The following is a 23354-nucleotide window of genomic DNA, read 5'->3' as shown; positions in this document are numbered from 1 at the left end:
TCACATTTGCAGCACATCAGCTTATTTGGTTGGTTTGCCCCAAGGGTTGGGCTCAATGCTTTACAAGATAGGTGAGGTCCTTGATGGTTTTCAGAAGGAAGTGAAGAAGGGATCTGAGCATGCTCTAATTCAGGGGGATTTCCCAGGCACCTTCGGGACAGGGCAGTAGTCAGCGCTGGCTCAGTGAGAGCCCCCTGCCTGCAGGAGCCTGTCAAAGGGAAAGAGAAGAGAGAGGAAACCACGTGTGAGTAGGTTATGGTCCAAAAGGTGAGTTTGCCCAGTGGGAACGCGGCGCTGAGGGTTTTCTTGGCAGCAGAGGGAGCTGGGGAAGAAGGAGCATCCTCTGTGTGTTTTCATCCCCCGTGTGCGTCCTAATGGGGTTTTGCTTCCCTTCCCTTTTCACATTGCTGCTTTTAGAAACGATGGAGCGTGCTTTAAGAAGAGGCATCTATGCGAGTCCCTCCTTCCAGAATTAGAAAAGCGGCCTAGATGAGCGATATAAAAATACCTGCCTCGCAGGAGCAGCGGCCCCGTTGTGCCCTGCCAAGGCCCGTGCGGGAGCGCGGGTGTCTCTCACCTGGCGAGGGGCTGCGAGCRGCTGGCCCCACGGGTCCAGGCCTGGCAAGCACCCTGCAGGGCCTGAGCCACAGCCCAGGTCATCTCTAACCTCCTGCTGCAGCATTCAACCCTGCAGCCGGCCCCGTGGACTCTTAATTTATACTCCACCAGTTTAAATTAACCCTGGACATAAGGCTGCATTAGGCATTAATTATTGCTAGATAAACAGGAGCTTTTGTGACCAACTTGGTGACCATGGGCTCACGGCCTGGATGCCCATGGAGCYGGGCAGCCCTGTTTCTGAGGGTCTCCAGAAGAGCGAAGGTCCCTGGCCGCAGCCGGCAGTGGACATGCACACYACGATACTCCTCTGCTGTTTTGGGGGCACAGAAATGGTTTGGCCAAGTCCCACATTAACAGAAGGACTGCTGCGAGCACCATGCCCAAGCCTGTCAGTGAGCAGAACTGGCATCTGCAGAGATTTTATGTTTTCACAAATTTATCCATTTCAAGGCAAGGACCAGCAAGTGACTATGGCTCTGCGATACCGCATCTGAGAAGAGGGCAAGTCATTAAATGCATCCACTGTGCGGTGGAGGCTGACAAAAGCCTTTTAGCGAGAAAGCAGAGAGGAAACTGTAGGATCAGTGGATATTTCACAGGTGTGCTGAGGGCAGACCCCTGCCACCACACCCTGCCTGCCACGTGGAAAACGCAAGATGAGAGCGTTCAAAAATGGGTTGGATACACTTGAGCCCTAGCAGCCTCCCTGGAACAGTAGGTACTCAGAAATCGAGATGAGAAAAAAGAGTGGAAAAATGCCCCTCTTTCTTGGCCCTCACCCGGGCACCAAGCAGGGCACAAATTCCCTTCACCCACCTGGCTGAGACAGYCGTGGAGACAGCTTGCACTGAGCACCGAGGGGTTGGCCCTGGCTCTCTGGGCATGGGAGAGATCAGGGACTAGCCAGAGGTGCCAGGACAAAGGGATCCCAACACTTGAATTTGCAGGAGAAGGTCCCACTGTGCTTTCTATAGCTGAGATTTCAAATAGTCAGTGGAATAAAACTTGACAGGGCTCCAGGATTCTTGGCTTGCTGGGATTTATCAAAAAAAAAAATAGCTGTTACTTGGGCTTTATAAGAAAGAGTAATGAGAAAGGACCCGAGACCTGRCTCTTCCCTTGCGGACACCCGCAAGCATTTCTAAAGCACCAGCTGGTGCAGTTTCAATTAAGGAAATGTCAGGAAAGGCATCACCATTAATATTAGCCTCTTAAAGGAGTCCAAGCTGTGATCATGCAAAACAAGAGTCCCTGCCCTGACAGCCAACTGCAGTGGTATGCTGTGGCCGTGGTGAGACATCCCTGCAGYGGCTGGGTGCAAGGAGAGTGTTACAGCCCCGTGGAGCTGGACGGGCCGTAACCTGCTACGCTTCCAGGCAGTGCTGCCGGATGAAAGACTATTTCAGTGCATTTATAGACATCTCATTCAGAAGAGCTGGCAATTTTCGTACGAGTTTGCAGTCTGAGAGAGGTATTTGTTCTGATATTCTGCTATTCGGAAAAAAAAATGGATGRGAGAAGGCAATTAATGGAATTATCACCGTGCAGAGTGTGAACCCAGTGTCTGCAGACATGAGTGCTTTTCCTTCTCCCTGGACATGCTTTTGGTTAGCAGAATTTCCCAGCACYCTTCCCACTCCTGGACAACTGCTCTGGAGCATTGAACAGACAGTATGCTTTCAGGAGCAATATTAGATTTCAGATATCAGCAGGACTGATTGCCATTACACCAACACAGTCCTGGCAGCATTTCTGGGTGAAACATAATGTATGAAGCTTGCAGTGACTTGACATTAAAGTCTAATTTGAATCAGCCACGCAAGAAAGCCCATGAGACTTTCCCTCCTCATGAAATTTGCAGTCACCTCCCATCATCCTTTCAATATTCTTGCATTCATCTCTAATCTCTTTGGACTCAAACTTAATTCAGGGTCTAATGAAGAAAAGAAGAAAGATGAAGAGTTTGGTTTTCTCCTCCCTTACTCTAGAGGACTTATAGCCACAGCAAAAAACTGCCACATGTGCAACAAGTGACACGATCCACGCTGCTGCGAGCTTGTCCCTCTGCCCAGGGAAGTTACATCTTCTCTTGCCATGATAGTGTGGGAAGGATGCCTGGGCCTGGTGTTGGAAACAGATGCATGCAATGCTGTGATTAGCATCTGTATCATAATACCTATTAACAGAGGTTGAATTTAGGTTTATGTGGGTAGCGTCAGTGTAGGTATTTCCCACAGAGGCCTCCGTGCTCAGGAAGGAAGCAGCTGGAGAGGGGCACAGATCTCTCTCTACCCATTCCTCAGAGGTAAGCCCTGGTTCCTTCAGGCTGCCCTGCTCATGCTGGCCTCTTTCCTTAATTTTCTCTGGCTCTTCATTCATTCCTCTGGTCTTGCCTCTGCATCAATTGTTTCTTTTYTCTCATCTAAACTGTCGCAGCTCTCCCCTCTGTTTTGTCTCCTCTCCATCCTCTTCACCCTATCTCTGTCACTCCCAGTCTCCTGCCAGATCTGTCTTGGGCGCCTTAAATCTCAGACTAAGATTGTATGGGACTGTGAGAAGATATTTACTCCCACCGCCCTTGAGTCCTACCTTGGGTTGGGACGCATTGCCTTTTGGAGGTATATTTTTCTCTCTTGCTTGCAGAGAGAGCTCAGAAGAGAAGCTAGACACTTTGCTTTTCAGTAGCTAAAGAAATAAGCTTTTAGATGACAGAAATTACTGTGCAAGATTATTACTTATTCTTTGTTTTTGAGTGTTCTTCACATATTATGAAGAATTTACAGTATTATATATTCACCCTAAACTACCTAGTATATTATTTTTTCACCAACCTGATAATGCTTACCCTACTGCTGGAACCTCATTGTCAGCTCTCAGTATTTTAAGACTCTGGACTACATTAGTGGATTCCCCAGGAGCACGCTGGTCTGCCTGAATAACCCCATTGCCTTCCTGCAGGGTCTGTGTGTGGAGTCCCAGGCCCTGCCCTGCACAGGCTCCCATCCTCTCTCGTGGCTCCCGGCCTGCCTTTGGGCTTGCCCAGCTGTGGAAACCTCCATGACTTGGTGACATGAGCTCCAAGCACTCCCATGATTCAACCCTGAGGCACATGCACCCAACTATTATAATTTCTGGGGCAATACAGGCGATAAATGCAGGTCCATATGGATCCTACAATCTATTTGTGTTACCAAAAGACTTAGGCTTTCCAACTGTAAAATCTTCAGGGTTTTCTTTGCTTCAGAGGAGGCCTGTGATGCACTGGCAGTGTTAYGCAGTGGTTGTCATTCCTGCCACCATACAGTACAACTTTTCTATACATAACCTCTTCCCATGTTCAGAGTTGCGCCTTGCTCAAGACCTTCTGGGCCACTACACAGTTCTGCACAGGGAAACTGGTAACAGGTTAAGAGGCATCCTCCATGACAAATATATGTTGTATCCTCCTTCGGGAAGGACCTCAGTTTGCAGCAGATCTCTCCCCTTCGGCAGAACGGGAGCCCTGAGATTGGGAAGATGTCCTGCCTTGGGCCTATAAAGTCCCACGGAGGTAGAGGGCAACATGACCTTTGGGAAGTCCTCTTCTCTCGTTGCCTTAGATTTGACATTTCCTTACAGTGAGGAGCTTGGTTTAGAATTTAAACAAGGTTCATTTAATATGTTTTAATATAATAATTATATCACAATAGAAAGTAAGTAAGTGCTCAAGACCAAGGAAATGGAAAGATGCTTACCCTGATTAGCAGCTCTTCATTTGTTACTAAGCCTTAATTTTACAATTGGAAATGAAAAGATGACTCAACCTCCCTGACAACCTTCTGCACTAATACAAGACTTTCTGGCTTTACTCTGGAGACACGAAATACGCCAGTGACAATAAGATTTTAAAAATCATCTAAAGAAACAGCCCAATAACAAACAGGAAAAAGTTGCTTGGAAGAAGCTAGACAAGAACATTATGAATTCATTTTAACTATAACAAACACTATCAAATGGTTGGAAGAATGGTAGAAGTGCACAGTGTTATTATACTGCAAACTGTGAGGAAATTTGGTTCCTGGAATTTGTTTTGCTTCCTTCACGTTACTGAGTTGACTAGATGTGTCTGGCTAGAATTCTTCATGTGAAGAAAAAAAAAACACACAAACCAAATAAAATGGTATAAATTCAGATCAAATGAAAATTAACCTCCTGCCCCCGAGACATAAAGCACAGATGAATGTTAACACCAGGGTGTTTCTTCAGTGAAGTGACAGTGAACGCTGCCTAGACCTATGTGCACTGGGACCTCGAGGGACTCACAACGGCTACACCTGAGTGCAGGCACCAAAATGCGCATGCAAAAGGCTTGAGGCACCTCCCAGGTCGTGTCTGGTAAGACCCGGTCACATAAAATAACAAGCATTTAGATCAGATCCATTTAAACATAATTATAGCTTTTCTCCGTGTGGATCAGTATTTCCATTCCCAAATGACAATTAGAAGAAACTTTTTTTTTWAAAAAAACAAGGAAACAGCTAAGTGAAAATAAAGAAGCTCTGAGCTTCTGCAGTGATATATACCACTCATTAAATTGTCAACATTTCAAAAACAGTTCTGCAACACGAAGCACAGGAGTCTTTTGTGCATTTTGGCTCAAAGGTCAATAGATATTTGTGGTATAAAAGAGTGCTTCTTTGGAAATAAGGGGAGTAGATTTTGCAGATCACGATTAATTCTCCTGGGCATGTGAGAGCTGGACAAAACAATTACAGCTGTGGATAGTTTTATCCTCTTTGCTATGAGTAGAAAATGGAAGGGCTGCAGAAGGAGACAGTATTATATCCCAAATCTCCTTGTTTAATAGTGGAACAAAATGTACTTTTATGCCTGTGCAGTTTGTAGCATAAAGCTGAAGCTTTTTTCCTCTTACCCCAGGGTGCTTTCATTTGTTCTGCCAGCCCATTCCCTGTCAGTCAAAGGATATAGATTATTAATACAGGACTAAATGCTTTCTCCCTCATCCCTTTGCTCTCAAAAGCACCGCTTACATGAAGAGGACAAGGAGGATTCAGCTCAAAGATTTTAATCACGTCACCCTGATAAGTTGGTTTAACACAGATTTAAATGGGAAACTTTTTGTTCTGCTTTTTGTGGTTGTTTTGATTACTGAATTGGTTACTATTTGGCTAATTTGAAACAACACGGAAGAAGAATACCCTGATAGCTGCTTGAAGGACTGTTCCTGTAGCTCTGTCTGAAATTATAAGATATTGAGACTGAAAATACATCTTATAAGTCATAATTTCAAAGGGCTTTCAATTTTTTGATAAGGGAGAATCTATGTGCAGGAAGAGATGCCACCTGCAAAGCAAGTTTGCTTTTCTGTGCTCAACCTGCACCCAGCTGAAGTTTAATCAGCACCTAGGATATATTCTTACAACTCATGGCCTCATATGAAACAATACGTGAATTGCAATTACACAAAGCCTCAGTCAGCTTGAGCTGTTTGCACCCAAAAAGTACCTCTGCTTGGAAAATAAAGCATGTAGCAGAACATAAATACAAGCAACACTTTGGAATGTTTTCCTATTACAATGGCAGTTACAGAAAACTAAAGTACATTGAACGGTTCCAATACCACCGAAAAATAATAGTAATGTCTGCAAAGTGGAGATCAACCTCTTGCCCTGATGGAAAAGAACCTTAGGGCCAGATCCAGCAAGTCCTGATTTTGCCAGCACTTGAACTGGATATGCTGGGTCATTCATATAGACTTTATATTGCCTGTTCTCATTTTGAATTGTGCCAAGGACAAGGGAAGGCGAGTGGGGGATTAATTTCTTTTTACACAAGACTTGTCTTTTCCACACAAAAGGGGCATTAAATGAAAAATAAATGAGATGAAACCCAAGAAGGATGGAGGAGCAAATACATTGGGCAGAAAGTGCCAGAAATTCAGTAAAACGCATCTTTAAGGTGTTAGCAATTCAGAGTTCACCCAGGGTAACACGCAAAATGGTAAGCTTTAACCTGACAACTAATTATGTTAAATATATAGTGGTGATACACACTCACGTTTTATAAATAGTTATTTGGGTTCTCACTTTGGAGACCATGCTGCTCGGTACAGTGGTGATTTTAAGCGTGAGGAGAGCAGGTCAAGGCTGCTTCTGAGCCTGCCTCTCYGGGGCGACCTTTTATCAGCTGTTCTAGGGTGCAGCAAAAAACTCTACTAGTCCCAGCTTGGCTACAGACTGTGCCGGAAGCAGATGGCATGGGCTCGGAGGGGGCTACAGATGCACGTTCTTGCTCTGCGCTGCTTGGTCCCAAGCCTTGCCCTTGTATCTCTGACTTTCCAGTTCCCCGGGCTAAGCAAGATCCTGTTGGTGACTGAGGGCAGAAAAGGAGAAGAAAGTACAGGAAAGAGAAAGACGGTCATAAAAAGATGTCTTTGCTTGAATTTGGATGCTAAGGGCCAAGGCAGGAAATCCTAATTAAAAAGGATGTAGTCAGAAGCAAGGACCCTGAGGAATGAATGATTAATTCAGAGAAGTGACCTAAAGTATACTAGTTTAGAGGAGCAAGAGAACCCCTCAGTTATTAATGAACTGTTTATACAGTGAAAAAAATGGAGCTCCAATGAGAGTTATTTCAGTATTTAGCAGATGTGACAACTTCTGTCAAAGCAGGGCACCTATTCTGTATGGGAAAGACTTCTCAATGTAAACTGAGAAAAGGACTACGCGACTGCAAGATGTGTGTGTTTGGGAAGTGCCAAAGAGCACTGGCCGCAGAACAGAACCCAACTGTGCCTGGTGCTGCTCAAGACTACAGTGGGCGGATAGAGCCTGCTGCAAAGATGCCAAATGGATATCGGCAGATGGGGGTGGGGGGCGAGAAAATAATGAGGACAGGCTGACCTGGAGAACAGCAGTAGCAACCTGGTAGCTGTCACTGACTTTTGGAAAGCATCCATGCAAATCAGAGTTTTGTGGAGGGAACTGAAGGAAAGCAGTAAGGTTTAGAGAGCATATAACCCACATGCGAAGGACAGCTGTGCTTATTGGAAATGTGATTCTTGAAGACAAATAGAGWCTACTGTCACAGGCCGGTGGTGGGAGTAAGCTCCCATGGCTTACTGAAAAATGGCAAGTGTGGTGGATGAAAGCCAGGAAAAGGTCTGAAATTCTTGATAACCTGCATGTTTCTCACAAGGCAGAGTTGGGGATCCTGTGAGGAGAGTTCACTGAAGAGAATAATATGGGAAAGCAAGAGATAAGGAAAATGATCTTTTGGGCAGCTCTCTGGATAGCCATTCTCTAAGCTACAGGCAGTGCCAGACAGCATGCAAATGCTAGTGAAAAGGATGTTGCACAGATGAGATGTCAAGGGCCTGGACAAAAGAATTAGCTAAAGGCAAAAGACCCTGTAAGACTCATGTAACTTGGACAAAAGGTCTAGACAGAGACCATAACCAAGCCAAGAGCCCACCTTCTGCCCAAAGGGAAAGACAGGATAATGGCAGTAATGGGGAAAGGAGGAAATGGGGGAAGAGCTGTTGGCAGCAGGCAAAAAGCTTTCTTGTAGCTCTATGAACCACAGCTCTTGGCTAGACATTCATGTGGAAATATGAGACAGGCTGACATTTACTCTACAGTAGAGAGGTAGATTGGAAAGTTGTTGGAAAAAAATAGTAGCTGCATCAGGTTTTTGAGGAGGAAAGACTTGAACAACTCTTCTATAAAGCTGGTTGGAGATAGGGGTGAGGAAGAGACTACTGGGGACTAGAGAGACTGGAAAATTATTGTTATTTGAAGATAAGATTAATATGAATATTTGGGGAATAATTTCCAAATTAAAGGATAGACTGTTCACAAACAATACAAATAATTCTCTACAGATGGGGATAGATTCATAAGAATATGTGGATTTTATTATAGCTTAGCAAAAACAAGAGATATATATCAAAAATAAGCTATGTGATATGAAATTCAGTGAACAAGCAAGAGATTTAACCAAGRATAACCACTGGGATTGTTTCCACATACCTCTTAATCCACCAATTTGCTTGAAAAGCGACTTGAGATAGATCAGTCTCAATAATGAAGAATCTTGATTTTAAGCTAAATTCTGCACCATCTGTTTTATTATAATCAGCTTCCATTTGCTCCCCAGGGAGACATTAACAGCTTTTCTTGTTCTAAGAGGTTGGACAACTAACTTTCAGCTAGAATAACATTTCAATATTTTGTTGTAATCAGCTTTAGCAATGAAGTCAATAAGATTTGGTAGAGCTTTTATCTCCTCAAGACCTGGAGCCATTTGTAAATAAATTCTGGGAAGAAACGCTCTTTTTGGCTGTTGAGTTCATGGCTGATCTTTGCTCCTTCTKTTGATACTTTTTGGTGTTCCCGTTGCTTCGTTAGGCTTTCTTGTTCATTTCCTCCCTTGTAGCTCACTGAAAATGGAAGGACTTTCTCTTCCTGGCCCTGCCAGCTGTACAGCATATGATCTGCTGGAGTTAGATTCTCATCARAAACAGCTTGTAAACATCTTTGCTGACAGCGGAGTCTCATCATTAATTTAGTTTAAGTTTCTCTCATTGCAGTTTTTCCTCCCTGAGATACTAATTCTAAACAAGCCTGTTCAAGAGTACATGGAGAGATGAGTATCTGCACAAGTATCAACGCACCATGCGGAGGTTTGGGAAAGATACGCCCACAAGAAGGAATGAAAGGTAGGGGAGGAGGAAATCACTCAAATGCCTAGCCCATTCCATTACCTCATTAGTTAGAGGGATGGTGCCTCAGTACTTGCAAAGTATCTGCCACAGGTGCCACATAAAGCACAGTCTTTTAGAGATATTTTTATTCTATTGCCCTTTACAGATCTTGACCATCATTAACAATCAACCAGTTCTGAACCACCCTCAAGTGTTTAAAAGCGAACACTTCAYGTAAGCAACTGCACACAGTGATTTGTACTTATAGTCTCTACTTGGGATCTAACCTCTCCCACTTTCCTCCTTCCCTTAAGCAAGACAACTATCAAGGAAAGGCTGTTTTTCTTTGCTGATCTTGTGCAGAAATATAAACTTCCTGGAAAACAGTCTGAGCTTAACAGTTGTCTCCCAGCAGCTCAAAACACATCAGAATAGCAGCAGTATATGATTTGGGGCATCCAAGGCTGCAGTTCACAAGACGAGGCAACGCAGCAGCTCACTGTGACAGCTAAGGGATCATTTTGCGTTGGACTAGTGGGCTGGCTCATGTAAGTGCACAACGAATACCTGACCTGGGGCAAGGCTGATGCTGGGTCATGCAGCTGGGATCAGGGAAGGGGGCAGAAGGAGGACAGCCTAGCTCCTCCTGCGGCAGCAAGCCCCAGCAGCAGCTCTGCTGCCCACAGAGCCACAGCCAAASCTGGCAAAAAGCTCTGCCCCGGTGCATGTTCGGTGTAGGCACTCAGTAYCAAGTGAGCATTTGAACCTGAATTCTCCTTCTCCTTCCTGACTGAACAGATAAAAACACTGATGGAAATTTGTCTTGTACTTTGGGCATTTAGTGGTCTTTCCGAGGGGCTCTCCGGTGCCCAGCACTGAGTGAGATTATTTTGCAGCTCTCAACCTTGCTTTGCGCAGACACGTGGAGTCTCTTTCCTCTATCCATCTGCCCCTTTTTGTAAAGTTTGTAAGAACAAAATTGCCTTTAATACCATCTCTTTCCACCAAATTTTGCTGTAGTCATCCAAGGAGTTTTAAAGTCCAGAGGCATCCAGACACAACTAGGCAGCGTAACTTCATAAGCCTCATTTCAATAGAAAAGCATGCTGGTGTTCGAGTCGGAGAAAGCACACCTGCAAACGTCTTACTGCTTCTGTTTCTTCATACTAATGAAAGGTGAAGTCAGGCCATCACCAACTAAAACTAGATGGTGCAACCAAATCAGCATTAGCAGTTAATAGTTTCACACTGGACAAATTTGCTGTTGTATGATTCCACTCCTATCCYCATGCCAACTGGGAAGCTGCAGTGTGTTTGTGTGCGGGACAACACAGACGTTTGGGTCCTGAGAAAATGCCTGGAGCCACAGAGCAAGCGAGTAAAGACAGACAATTTCAAAAGCATCTAAGACAGTAGTTTCCAAATTTCTCTCCATGAGACACTAACATCTGTGAGGTCCATAGAGWCACATTACCCACACAGTATTTCCAATTAAAAGACTTATGATAAAATGACAAGAGTAGGCCAGAAAAAATTGAGAACTGACAGTGGCTGTAGCCCCAAAACATCTTATGACTTTATGAATTAGTTTGTGAAGTCTGCCTTATCATCGCTGTGCTACTTGGTACAGCACTGTATATATATTCCAGGATAGACTAGTGTCTCATTACACACAATAATTGCATCTTCTTATGGTAATGAGATCAGCTAAAACTATTCTAGTAACATACCTGATTCATAGATTTCACAGATATTCAAACTACCAGCCTGCTGCACATGGAGATGAATGTTTATGAAATTACTAGAGCAAGTTTCTACCAAATTCAGTGATACAGAATTAAACTCTCACTTGAGAAAAACATAGGCATGCTTGTCCATTTAGAAAGCAGTCTACAAGCTGCAAAGTTTTCCTCATTAGTTAGTGGCAAAGTTATGATCCCAACAGAGACCCATTCTTTCAGATGCATGGAAGAATTTAATAGCAAATTCTTCGAATGACTTACTGCAGCAGCAAAAAGCAGCTGTGTATTTCTTAATGTGGTCTTGAATAAAGAGTATTGGTTAGACTCCTCAAGAAAACTGTCGTCTTTTAGCATTAATTTGGTAAGAGCTAACAGCAGCAACAGAATATCTTTGCGAAATATATCTAAGAATAGTTAAGTATTTTTTTAAAAAAAATCACTGAAACAACAGAAATTTACTTTCTAAATAATTTCAGCAAATGAAGTCTAGTCCAAAAATGCAAATTATTTTTCCTCAAGTTCTGTATGGAGGGAAAAAGAAGTTCCATTGCAAGGGAAATTATTTTAGTTGTCTCTCACAGTACTATGATATGAAATCTTAACTGTATCACCTGGATAACAAAAAGTGCCCCTGTGCTATGCATTATTGTAACAGTTAGCTGTAATGACCATAAAGAACTTTAAATATTAGCAAGACATTTGCAAACATTTTAGACTTTTCAGAAGACATCATTCTTCAATTATTCTTTTGGTTGGAAAGAAATACACATTTTTAAGTCCTTCAAAAGATCCACAAATAATTCAAAACAAAGTGATCTTTTTATTGCAAAATATGCAGTGACCATTCACAGCTAAGTTTAACCATGTACACCAAAATAGAACTAAAATTCTTAGCAGGTATCGGCTSCTGGAACTTTAAGGCACATCAGGAATAAAGAGATAAAGATTAAGGCCCATCCTGAGGGGCTGAGCATGCTGTGCAGTAAACATGCATTTGTTTTCCGAGTGTACTTTCATTTTGCTAAGCACTATATAAGACGCAAAGGAAGGCYTGATTACAATCCCATTACCAACAAGCGAAAAGTAAAGAACACAGATACAATAAACTCCTGCAATGGGCTGGATGGCATGAGCATCCATATGAAAAAGAAGAATAGCTAGAATTTAGGAACAGTCTTGAAGATCAGAGAAGGAAATGCTCAGAATGATGCCTGGTGAAAATAACTCAGTAACACTTGCTCTAATTAGAGTTATGTAATTTTAAATACAGCAAAGCAGCTATTGCACATTCGAAAGATTTAACAAGTCAGCCCGGTTTATATGTCTATAACGTGTTCTCACACTGCTGTACTCACRCTGGAATTAAGCCATAACCAACATGAGGGTAAGTAAATATGTAGCACGGTTCAAACCTTAACGAGAAGATTTGCAGTTCTAACAGGTTTGGGACCATGAATTTGTCAGGACAAGGCTGAACTGCTCTGGTGCTCCGGCCTGTCAGACCTCAGCCAGCGGCGCTGCGGTAGGACCGCAGCCTCCTCGCCGCGCCGCCTCACGGCTGCGCCCGGGGCACCGCGCCTGAGCGCCCATTCAGCCCGATCCGAAGCAGGTTGTCTCCCCGCCACTTCCCCCGCAGAGGGCCGAGCAACGCTAAAAACGTATTTTCAAAGACTTGGCCTCAGTAGTTTTGTAGTACGTTTAAGTTAAAGTTTGGGTTGATTCTGAGAGAAAGCCAGATAACTTAGTTTTAGATGGGTCAAAAGCCACAGTAACAGCTTTATTTGCAGAGTTAAACACTAGCCAGGGAAACAGAGGCAGACAGAAAGTGTCTATAAATATCTAGAAAAAGGTAAGTTAAGTATAGGCCCATTAATTGATAGGGGGAAGGAAAATGAAAGATAAGTTTAACAAATAAGTAAAAAAAAAAAAAAANAAAAAAAAAACGACTTAAGACCACAGAAAAGGTTAATAACTAATTAAACAAGAGGATAGCAGCATGTTAAGAAATGGAAAGAATAAATTAAATGTATTTAGAGGATTTAAATGGTATTCAAGTTGGCAGTAGCTGATTAATTTAACCTAAAATATTCCAGTAATCAGCTAGATTAGTGCAGAACATTAATGATTCTCTCTGAGAACTCACAGAGCCTGCAAAAGAGTCTAAGAGAACAGAAGGAAAATGCAAAGAATACAAAAAGAAACAAGGGATTACATCACTCAATCTAAACCTGGAAAATGCTAGAATAATTTTAAAAAATTGTATTTGTTAATGCATGTGGGGAAAAAAATCAGCAAAAGCCAACCAATATAGATTTGTCAGGAACAAACTATGCCACGCCACACTAATCTCCCTTCCTTTCTTTGTGTAAACTGGCCTAGTGGCTACAGGAGCACTAGATGTAGAAATCTCACCATTGCTGCAAAGGCTTTTGACACGGTAACCATAAACCCCACAGATGAAACAGTGAGCTCCAATTCATATCAGTCACAAGGAGAATGACAACTGTAAAAAAATGCTCATAAAAAACAATTACCAAAGACTCACTGGGAAACTAAGACACTCAAGCGGAATCCTGCAAGGCTTTGCCTGGGATCCGTCCCAACCAGTATGTTCATTAACTCAGATTATACAGTAAAAGAGGACATTTGCAAGACTTGCCCACGATGCCATACTTGGATGAGTTGCAAACAGTTTAGCAGACAAGAACAGAATGCTGATCTTGATAAATCTGGTCCGCGATCCGTTAAAGACAGGTATGCGCACACTGAATATGAATACAAACACAAAATGGAGCTTAGCGCGGGACAGTAGCGATACAGAAACGGATCTGGAGTGCTTGCAAGCCACAGAYTGAATGTAAGTCAATGAGATGCAGCTGCAAAAAGGCAAATGTAATTCTGGCATGTGTTAATGCAACTGATATATGTTAGTCCCAGAAGTTAATAGCTTCATCCATTCTGCATTAGTCTCAGCCAGCACTTTGGGCCGCATTTTGGGCAATACAGTTTAAGAACACAGTCAAACTGGAGCAGACCCAGAGGGGAGCACAAAAATTCCGAGATTGAAAGACCGGACCTATGAAGACTGATTGAATTAACAGCGTTTACTTAAAAGAGAAGACCAAAAGGACAAGACAGCAAGGTTCATATAAGGCTACTACTATTCATCATATCTTTTGCCAGTAAGAAYAGGAAGTAATTGACTTAACTTGCAGGGATAAAAAATTTGCGTTGGTAACTTTCCAGTTGTAAGGTTCAACACGGGTACACACAGCTTACGGAGTCATGAAATCTCTTTCATGGGAAGCTGTTAAACAAGTTAGACAAATGCTTGTCAGTCTTGCCAGATCTGATCCAGTCTTGGAGCAAGGTAATGGACTGGATAACTTCTTGAGATTTTCTTTAGCCTTTCTTTCTCTGAAAGATCTCCAACATATAGTAACATCTCACATGTTTGTGATTTTGCAACAGCTAAGAATAGAGAGCACATGAATGCGTTTGCTGCACCATCAAAGCACTGTATAGAACTTAAAGTGGATAGTAATTTTCAGAAGAAAGCTGTGTAGCTAAACAGATTCATGCTAGATAACAATGCTGGGATGGATATAAATTCCTCCTTTCCCCAAAACCTCAAGGCTAAAAGCCATATCAAAGAATTTCAAAAGATACATCCAATCTATTCTTTTACTGAAAGCTACCCAAGTAACGCAACTCCCTTAGGAAATCTCTAGCGTATCTTATCTACACAAAAAGCCACAAAGCAACAATACATTAAGACATTAAGTGTTTCCAAATAATCAAAGTACTGATAGCAAAATTCCACATACAGAACTTTACATTTACGTTACCTTCCCACTGTCTGGACTTGAGCAACCTCTCTGATGATGCTACGGGATACAGATCATAAACTGAACAAGTCCAAAGCTGAGTCCTGGAGGTGAATTCAAAGTCCACAGCAAAATCCTTAAGGTTCCAAACAGGTAAATTAAAGGTCTAAAAATTATATTCAGCAGAATGGAGCCAAGTAGATAAAAAACACAAGCAGACCTTTACTTTCTTTGTGAACTCTGCAAGACTAATCAGCTTCACTGGTCAGATCTCAGGGAAGACCACAGTTTCAGTAAAACCCAGTACTCTCCAACCTGCTTTTGTGAAAGTGATAATATTCATTTCCAATGATAATATGTAATGATGAAACAGACATCAATCCTATCAGTGACTGGTGATAAAAGAAATTCTACTAGTTCACTTTATCAAGATACGAAAACAGTTCCATACAGTTTACCAAAATGCTACAAATTCCTTCATTACTACGTGTTCTGCAAACAGCCCTTGGTCATCAGCTTTAGTTGAGCTGAAGTGTTTTCAGCTTAACAACAAATAACCAAAAGGGATCGTCTCCCGGGACTATTTTAGAACAGTGTATAAGGCTAACTATTTCCTTAAGGCTAACACAGCAACTCACATCTATTCTTCCAACTTCCACTTCTATTTCAGATTTTTTCACATAGCGCTTTGATAGCAAGAATAGTACTTCTTAGATGTAGGCAAGTTTCTGTATTTTTACTTTGCTCAGTAAGTCTGGGTAAAGACAAATTGTAAAGCTGTTCTTATTGACTGATTATTCAGTAGTCTTTGAGATGACCTAATCATGATTATACGTGCCAACTTTTGGGGGAGGGATCTAAGGTAAGAATGTTTTCTTCAAAGGCTTGCAAGTCCTACTCTTATTTTTAGATGATATTTAAAGAAAACTCCACAAGAGGTGCAGGCTTTTGAAAATCCCAAAATCACATTTTAAAACTGTGCTCCAGAAGCATCCATCATAGCTGACAATCATACTGACAATACCAGAATATGTAACCTAAAAGCTGTCCCTGTACAAAGATGAATTTTTCCCAAGAGAACACAGGAATTTTTCCATGCCTATTTTTCTTCCTTCTAGACAGCTTCAAGCTCCAGGACTGTCCATAGCTAGCAAATACATTTTAGAAGTGAAGTACTACTTGTTAAGAGCAGGAATGAAATATCACATTTTACATTTTTTTTTTAATTCTCTTTAATCAGACACATTACAATGCACAGTTGTGTCTTTAGCCAGGTAACAGGGTGCCATCCTTCAGATCAGGAAGAGATGATAGAGAACTTAGACTGTCCTCTCAACTTTTAGGTACAAGGAGTATTGTAAATATTCTAAAACAATAACAATTCCCCCATTTAGTATAGCATTCCCACTATACTTTTAAAGCTTTTATAACAATTCAGTCATAGGTTTAATCTGTTACTGTATTTTAGATAACAACTACTGCAACTAGGGGTTTATTGAACTGAGGATCACCCTCGCCTTCTACTATGTAAAAATCAGTTCATATGGTATTTTTGAATCAAGCTTCATACAGTTTTGAAAATATACCAGTTCTAACATAATTCATCCATCCTACAAGTGATACAGCTTTCCGGCTCTTCAGTGCTCATTAAGAAAGATTGTTTATGAAACAATATTTTTATTTAATGCTTCACAATCTAAACCGAAGGAACACATATTTCACCTTTAGGCTCAAACTATAGGGATGCATCCCAAACATTTTCCAAAGTAAAATCAGATTACCAAATACTAATAAGTGCAAGAGATACCTTAATTTGCACTAGGCATATTTTCAGACAAACTACAGMATCAGAACATTTAAGTACTCCTCCCCCATTCAGCACAAAGGTTGAGAGCAGATTTCTCGTCTCCTGGGAGCCAGTCTGTCAGGATATACTTACTGATAACATTAAATAAAAAAATAAATGGTTACATTCTGATGTCAAGTGTACAAGTGCAGAAGTGGATTACTCCCAGAGGAAAACAACTTTATCTACAAAAGTTAAGTGGTATACACAGGTTATCCCAGAGTGAGTATAATATAGAGAAACTTTAGGTCAAAATGAGTATTTACAGAGATAACTGTCATAGTTAAGAGGACAGGAAGCTAGTTTCACAGAAGTATTCCATTAGAGAGCAAACAAGTGGACAAAGGCTTTGACTTTATATAATAAAATACCAAGTGCATTCTTTTAAGTGAATGAGTTTTTGAGACTATACTCCTAGATTTCAGGAAGCCATTTGAAGGTCAGATACACAGTCCTGCCACGAAGCAAGGGTTACTTGGACTACCAAAATTATTTTGCATAAATTGTAACCACAATAAATAATCACAACTATTCTAGTATCGCTTCTTACAGTAACTTCAAAACTAAAGTTCTTAAACAAGCCCACTCCAAATGTGGAGGATGGGAGACCTCCTAGTACAATTCAGATGTTTTCTACCRCCTTGTGCTGTAAATCTGGGATTAGAACTGCGCCCAGAATACTAAAGGTTAATAGTATTTAGCTTCTCAAATGCTCTTGGCCAGAGTGCTATTATCCAGCTTTTTCTTGACAATGAAACTTTAAGGAATCAGATGTGATTAAAACTAGCCATATGATTTTAGTTACTTTGGTTCTATTCCAATAGGCTTATTTTAAGCTGGTTGTGAAGTAAGGCTATTAATAACTGGCTACTCTACATATTTCTTGAAGAGCTGCTACTGAAATAACCAGACACATTTGAGGGGGAGCTTGTATGGTTGACTGCTCAAGTATCTTTAAAAATCTTTCCTATCAATATTACAGTCAAGAGCAGTTACTTTAACTTATATTTGTGAGCATTACTCAGGCCACCATGCCCAAAAGCATTAAATTCTATCATCTTTCACCTCCCTTAGCCATTAAGGATCACTTGCCTCTAACAAGGGCCTCTCCAGCGCACGACTCCAAGGAACAAGCTCCCTTGCAACAAAGGAATCCCGTTCTAAATGGCTTGTAGTACTAGACTCTCATACGCAGAACAGCAACATGGGGAAGGAAGTCTCATGATTCTAATGCAACTTCYAAGGAGTTTACTTTGCCTTCTGAGCCAAGAACTTGAACACTGCACACTGAATGATAAATCTGAGCAGCTTCCCTCTTCACTTGAGATTAATTTACTGTAATGTACATTACTTTCAGTGGAATGATACTGCTCAAGTTTTGGCAGGACAGGGAAGATTCCACTTTGTCTTTGTCAGGATTTCATAAGGCAGATAATGCAGAAATTTGAAACAGAACTTCTACAAGCACTTAATCTGTGATACTGTAAAATCAAAGTACTACTTTATTAAATGAGTTATTTTACACAATATGAACATCAATATAATTACAATTGTAAAAAAWTTTTTATAACAAGTATGGACTGATTTTTCAGGATTTTCAAATAGGGCACAACTGTACATTTACACAGAATTGTCTTTGCATGAAGCCCAAGAGGGAACAGCATAAAAATATGAATGTTTCTGTAGCCCCTTCATTTTTGCTGATCAACAGTTTTAGAAAAGCAGCTGCAGGTTTGTTATGTAAGATCTGACAGCAGAAGAGTCAATAGGTGCCGTGACTTCACCTATAAAAAACAAGAATAACTCAGTTCAGCTTAACTGTTACACAATGTTGTTTATCTTTGAGTGAATGAAATACTGTAATATTACTTTTTACCTTATTTCAGCCTTTTTCATTATAACTACTTCTTCCAGTTACAGCCTAACAACTGGCTATTGGTAAATCTCTTCTAGAAGTTAATATAGAGCTTACATTTTTGTTTGGATACAGAAAAATCTTTCACTTGCATAACTTCAGGAACAAAAAAGGCTCAATCACTAGACATGCTAAACAACTATTACATGTTCTGTAGCAGCAGGCTGACTATATTTACTACAAATACTTTGTTCAAAGCAAAACTAATGTTTCAAAGCAAAAACAAATAATGTATTCTTATAACTAAGAAGAACTATTTCAAATAACATTCATTCCCTTTAAAATAGCATCCTTGCACAGCAAAGTGCCACAGCCCTTTCACTTACATATTAGCTTGCTTCTCATGTGTTATGCAACAGGACAAGAGGAAACGGGCAGAAATTGAAGCACAGGAAGCTCTGCCTGAACGTGAGGGGGAATTTCTTCCCTGTGAGAGTGACGGAGCAGGTTGCCCAGAGAGGTTRTGGAGTCTCCTTCTCTGGAGATCTTCAAGGCCCACCTGGATACAACCCTGTCTAACATGCTGTAGGTGACCCTGCTGAGCAGGGAGGTTGGACTAGATGATCTCCAGAGGTCCCTTYCAACCTTACCGATTCTATGATTCCTTGAACAGTTCTGGGGTATAACTATACACTATAGTTAATTTTCATATTAGAGAAAAAGAAACAAGTTCCAACTCTCAGCTGGTTGGGGGGAAAAAGTGATTTATAATACAACTTTATCAGACTATTATTTAGAAATTAATGTAATGACCTGTAGACAACTTTATGCCTGAACATCAGCCAATTCTGGAGGAAGTGGAGTCTTAGGATGCTTGCTTTCAAAGTGCTGTTTGAAGGTCTTGGGGTCCGGCATTTGCGTCTGATTAAAGAGAGACATTTAGCTTTATGCACAGTACAAGAGTTAAATGATAGTACAAGAACTGTTCTCACTACATTTTAATCTGCTTAACCAAGAAAAAGAAGTATCTCCTCAGTGACACTCCCCTAGTGATAGATGCACCATTAATTTAGCTGCATATTAAGAACATTTAACCTCAGAATCAGAGACTCACTTTTAAGCACTAGTATCACACTCTCGACATGTTCATCAACAGTGTTATTCTTAACAGAAAGTTCTTACGTACTTCACATGCTGCTTTGGTGGGAAACTTATCTCCCTACCATTTTCTTCTTTAACACAAAAATATAAGCRTTTATCCTTTTCAGAATCAGATCTTTATGAAAGGTGTTTATTCTAAAAGGCTCAAGAGTTATGCAACGCCTGCATGGCACAAACTAAGACCACTGCCACTACACACCTGCAGGCATTAACTGCCCATTTCACAAAAAGAAGAGCTGGTTACAAGTACTTAAGTGGGCAGTCCTAATTTGGAACCTTCATTAAGACATTAAAAGTGACAAAGCTATTCTAGGACTAACTATCTGTGTGAAAAATGAAAGTTTATCCTTCAGCTCTGAAATTGGCACATTCAGGAAATTAGCCAGAAGGAAAGTATAGTCTCATTAGTGCTTACTTTTCTGTTCTGTTTCTTGTCAAGTCATTCATTCTAGTATAAATTACTGTATAGCACACCTACATTAAAGCTTTTAGCTTCATACAGTGACACTTTTACTGTTTATTATCATCAATAACCAGTGATCTCAAGGCAGGCCAGTTCCAGCACAAAGGAACCTTCTTTTCATTCGTGGCTGTACAGAAAGTGATGTCAAGCCTTTCAACCTTTATATGACACACCAGCAGCACACGCAGACCCTTGCAATTCAGTAGGCAGGATGCCTAGCTGTACAAAACAGATCTGCACATGTCATCACAGATTTTCTTGGATCTAAATTATCAATACAGCTGAGTAACCTGTAAACAAGTCACAACTTTATATTAGATACATAAAAGATACAAACACCTACAGCAACAAGCTAAGGGTTTTACTTGGTTTCCACTATACCATCTTCTAACAAGTTCTGCTACAGGCTGCAAAAAAGCCCTGCCTACAATAATACTTCGCTTTCCATTCTTCTTACCCTACAGACAGTGCAGGTATATATCAAGGCAGCCTTGGCTGCAGCCTTCTGATCATGTCCTTGTTTCTTTTTTTGCTCAGCTTGTTTTTTGGCATTTTTCTGCTGTGACTGAATCTTCTGCTGTCCACGAGCCATATCTACAAACAAAAAGATGACATTTAGTCTACACAAGTGAGAAACTACTACTGCTAGCTGACTCAGAAGCCATAACTATGAACATAAGCAGTCATGTGCTCTTTCTATAAGGCCTATAATTCCCATAATTCATAAACAGACATCTATTCAAGCTCTTTTTGTGAGGACCCTCCAGTTTTCAGTGTCTTGCTAAAAACATTCACTAGTGATTTAAACCATTTTAAGGCTCCTACTTCTACTTCAAGGCTTACCTTTGAAAGGTGTTTCCAAGTAAAACAAATTGTCTCCTTTGCAGCTAATAGAAACTTATTCTTTATTTCTGCAGGCACAGTAAAATTTAGAGGGAAGGGTGTTCGTTTTGAGGTTTTTTTTTGGGGGGGGGGAGTTTGCTTTTTGTTTTATTTTTTGAATCAGAAACAGTAAGAGCAATATGACAGCTTTCTTAATTCAAGGCTGCTTTTTGCAGGCAACCATCCTCTGATTTCCAGCTGACTTTACATACATGTACTGTTTTCAAAAGAGTAAGACTGCCTCCATCAGAAGCCTTTACTCCATACAAAATAGAAGCATAAAGGAATCRGACCCTGTTGCCACCTGTCATTAGAAGGTCCACTGTAAAAAAAAGAAAGAAGATACTAAAACTACATTTCAGGGAACAGCACAATGACGTATTTTACAAAGATACTAGTACGCAGCCTACTAGAACATCCAACCCAGCCTGCATCCCACCTCCAGAGCAGATGTCAGGCAGAATTCAGGAATGCAAACACAGCAGACTTCAAATGTGATTATATAATCCAGCAGCCCACTTTCAGCTATCATCTTTCTTACAGTCCCTTACATCCCACACTTAATCCAGTTGTGCGACTCTCCTGGAAATGCTAGATACCAGAAGCAAGCAGAGGACAGCTAATAATTGCTTCCAGGACGACTAGTAAAGTCTAACATTGCCAGGTTTGTTGGTTATTGTCCCTGTATGAAACAGGTAGTCTAGTATCTGTGCAGTGTATTTTCATGAAATATCAAGCCTGCTACAACAGGTCTGTCATGTAAGTCCTTCCCAGAAGGACAGTGTCTTCCACTGCAAGGAGCATGGCCTACACAGACAAAGATTGAGCTTCAGTAAATACCTATGAAAAGTCCTCTGAACCACCATAAAAATGAATTCATAAGAATTTCATGAAATACCAACTGCACCTGGAAATTCAGTAGTATTGTAAAAATTCCCAGACACATAGCTTCACAGTGCTCAACGCTTAAACAAGAAAATGGTCCTGACCCAAAAGAGCTCACACAGATTGAAAGGCACCTCCCAGGTCAGAGAGTCAAGTTTGCTCACTGTATGTAACCATACCATGCAACTTTGTAGAAGTATTATGCTGCATCTTGAATGGTCCCTCCTCTTCCCCCATCAATTTCTCTAGATGAAAATTTAGAAGTCCAAGTAATTCTATAGCCATTATTCTTTAGCATAGCTAGTAGCAGAATTAGTTTTCTTGTCTTCAATGTTAATAAGCATACAGAAACACTTGAAGTTTCTAGTGTTTAACAGTTTCCATGAGATGCAGCACCAAACATTAATAGATTAAGAACACCAGTTTGTGTTTCACTGTCAACAGTAAGTGGATGCTACCATTACTTGGAAACATCCCAATCAGGGCCTCACATTGTTTACATAGAGCATGGCTTAACAAGAACACTGCATTCTCATTAAAAACAAAAAACAAGAGTTATTGGCAATAGTTTTACATACACTAGAAGGAACTGTAGATTTATTTCAGTTTCATTTTATCAGCATCACAGCAACCCTCCAGGAGTCWAACAGCTCCTGACAGAAGACATATTCAGACATAGCAAGCAAGAAATAGATTTTAATAAAGCAGCTGCATATTACTATGCGTTTTAGTTCTTTGATAAGAGCTTGTTAACTAACACATTGCAACAGCTCAGTCACACTGAGCTCATATGTATTGGGCAATTCCTGTTTTAGCTGAGACACAAACAAGGAAATATAAACAAAAAACATCTGCTTAGAAATATCAACCTTCATATGATGCCTGGGACCAAAACACCAGCAGTGCTTAAGAGCTGCAAATTACTCCTACAACAACCAAAACACAGAGAGTACTAAATACTGGAAAATTAAGAGCGTTTGAACTATGAGTTCACTGACAAAGACAATCCAGGAGTTTGTTATAAAGAGACTGAATCCGTCTACAAGGCTCCAGCTGCATTTTGCTTGCACAACACAGATAAAGCTTTTCTTTATCAGGCACACCCTCCCGGCGCTCCGCAAGCCGCCCCGCCGTTTCGGGACGAGGCGGGCGAGCGCTCGCCCAGAGAGCCGCCGCCGCCGGGAACCCGCCGCCGCCCGCTACGCGCGGCCAGGCCGGACCTACAGCTCGCCGACGCCTCTCGCCGGCCCGGCTCCCTCCGAGCACCGGCACYCCAGCAGGGGCTTTCGAGTCCTAAAACCAGCCGCCAGCAGCTGCTTCCGCTGTCGCTTCCAGAACCGCGCGGCAGCTCGGAGCACCCGGCTCCCG

General features: G+C 41.3%; 1 protein-coding gene across 1 annotated transcript; it reads right to left on the bottom strand.

Moving 5' to 3' along the window:
* Positions 1 to 16551: 16551 nt before the first annotated feature.
* Positions 16552 to 20839, bottom strand: ZNF706 (zinc finger protein 706). The gene is made up of 3 exons (XM_085316334.1): positions 20677 to 20839; positions 19409 to 19516; positions 16552 to 18524 (listed from the first exon to the last, which is right to left on the bottom strand). Exons 1-2 carry the CDS (start codon positions 20809 to 20811, stop codon positions 19421 to 19423), a joined length of 231 nt encoding a protein of 76 aa, XP_085172460.1. The 5' UTR covers positions 20812 to 20839; the 3' UTR covers positions 16552 to 18524; positions 19409 to 19420.
* Positions 20840 to 23354: the final 2515 nt, after the last annotated feature.

This window comes from Rhea americana, unplaced genomic scaffold, assembly GCF_003343005.1.
Source record: "Rhea americana isolate MKP2758 unplaced genomic scaffold, rheAme1 scaffold_46, whole genome shotgun sequence".
In the NCBI taxonomy this organism is placed as follows: Eukaryota; Metazoa; Chordata; class Aves; order Rheiformes; family Rheidae; genus Rhea; species Rhea americana.
The sequence above is the reverse complement of the archived record's forward strand: the minus strand, read 5'-3'. Positions and strand labels throughout refer to the sequence as shown.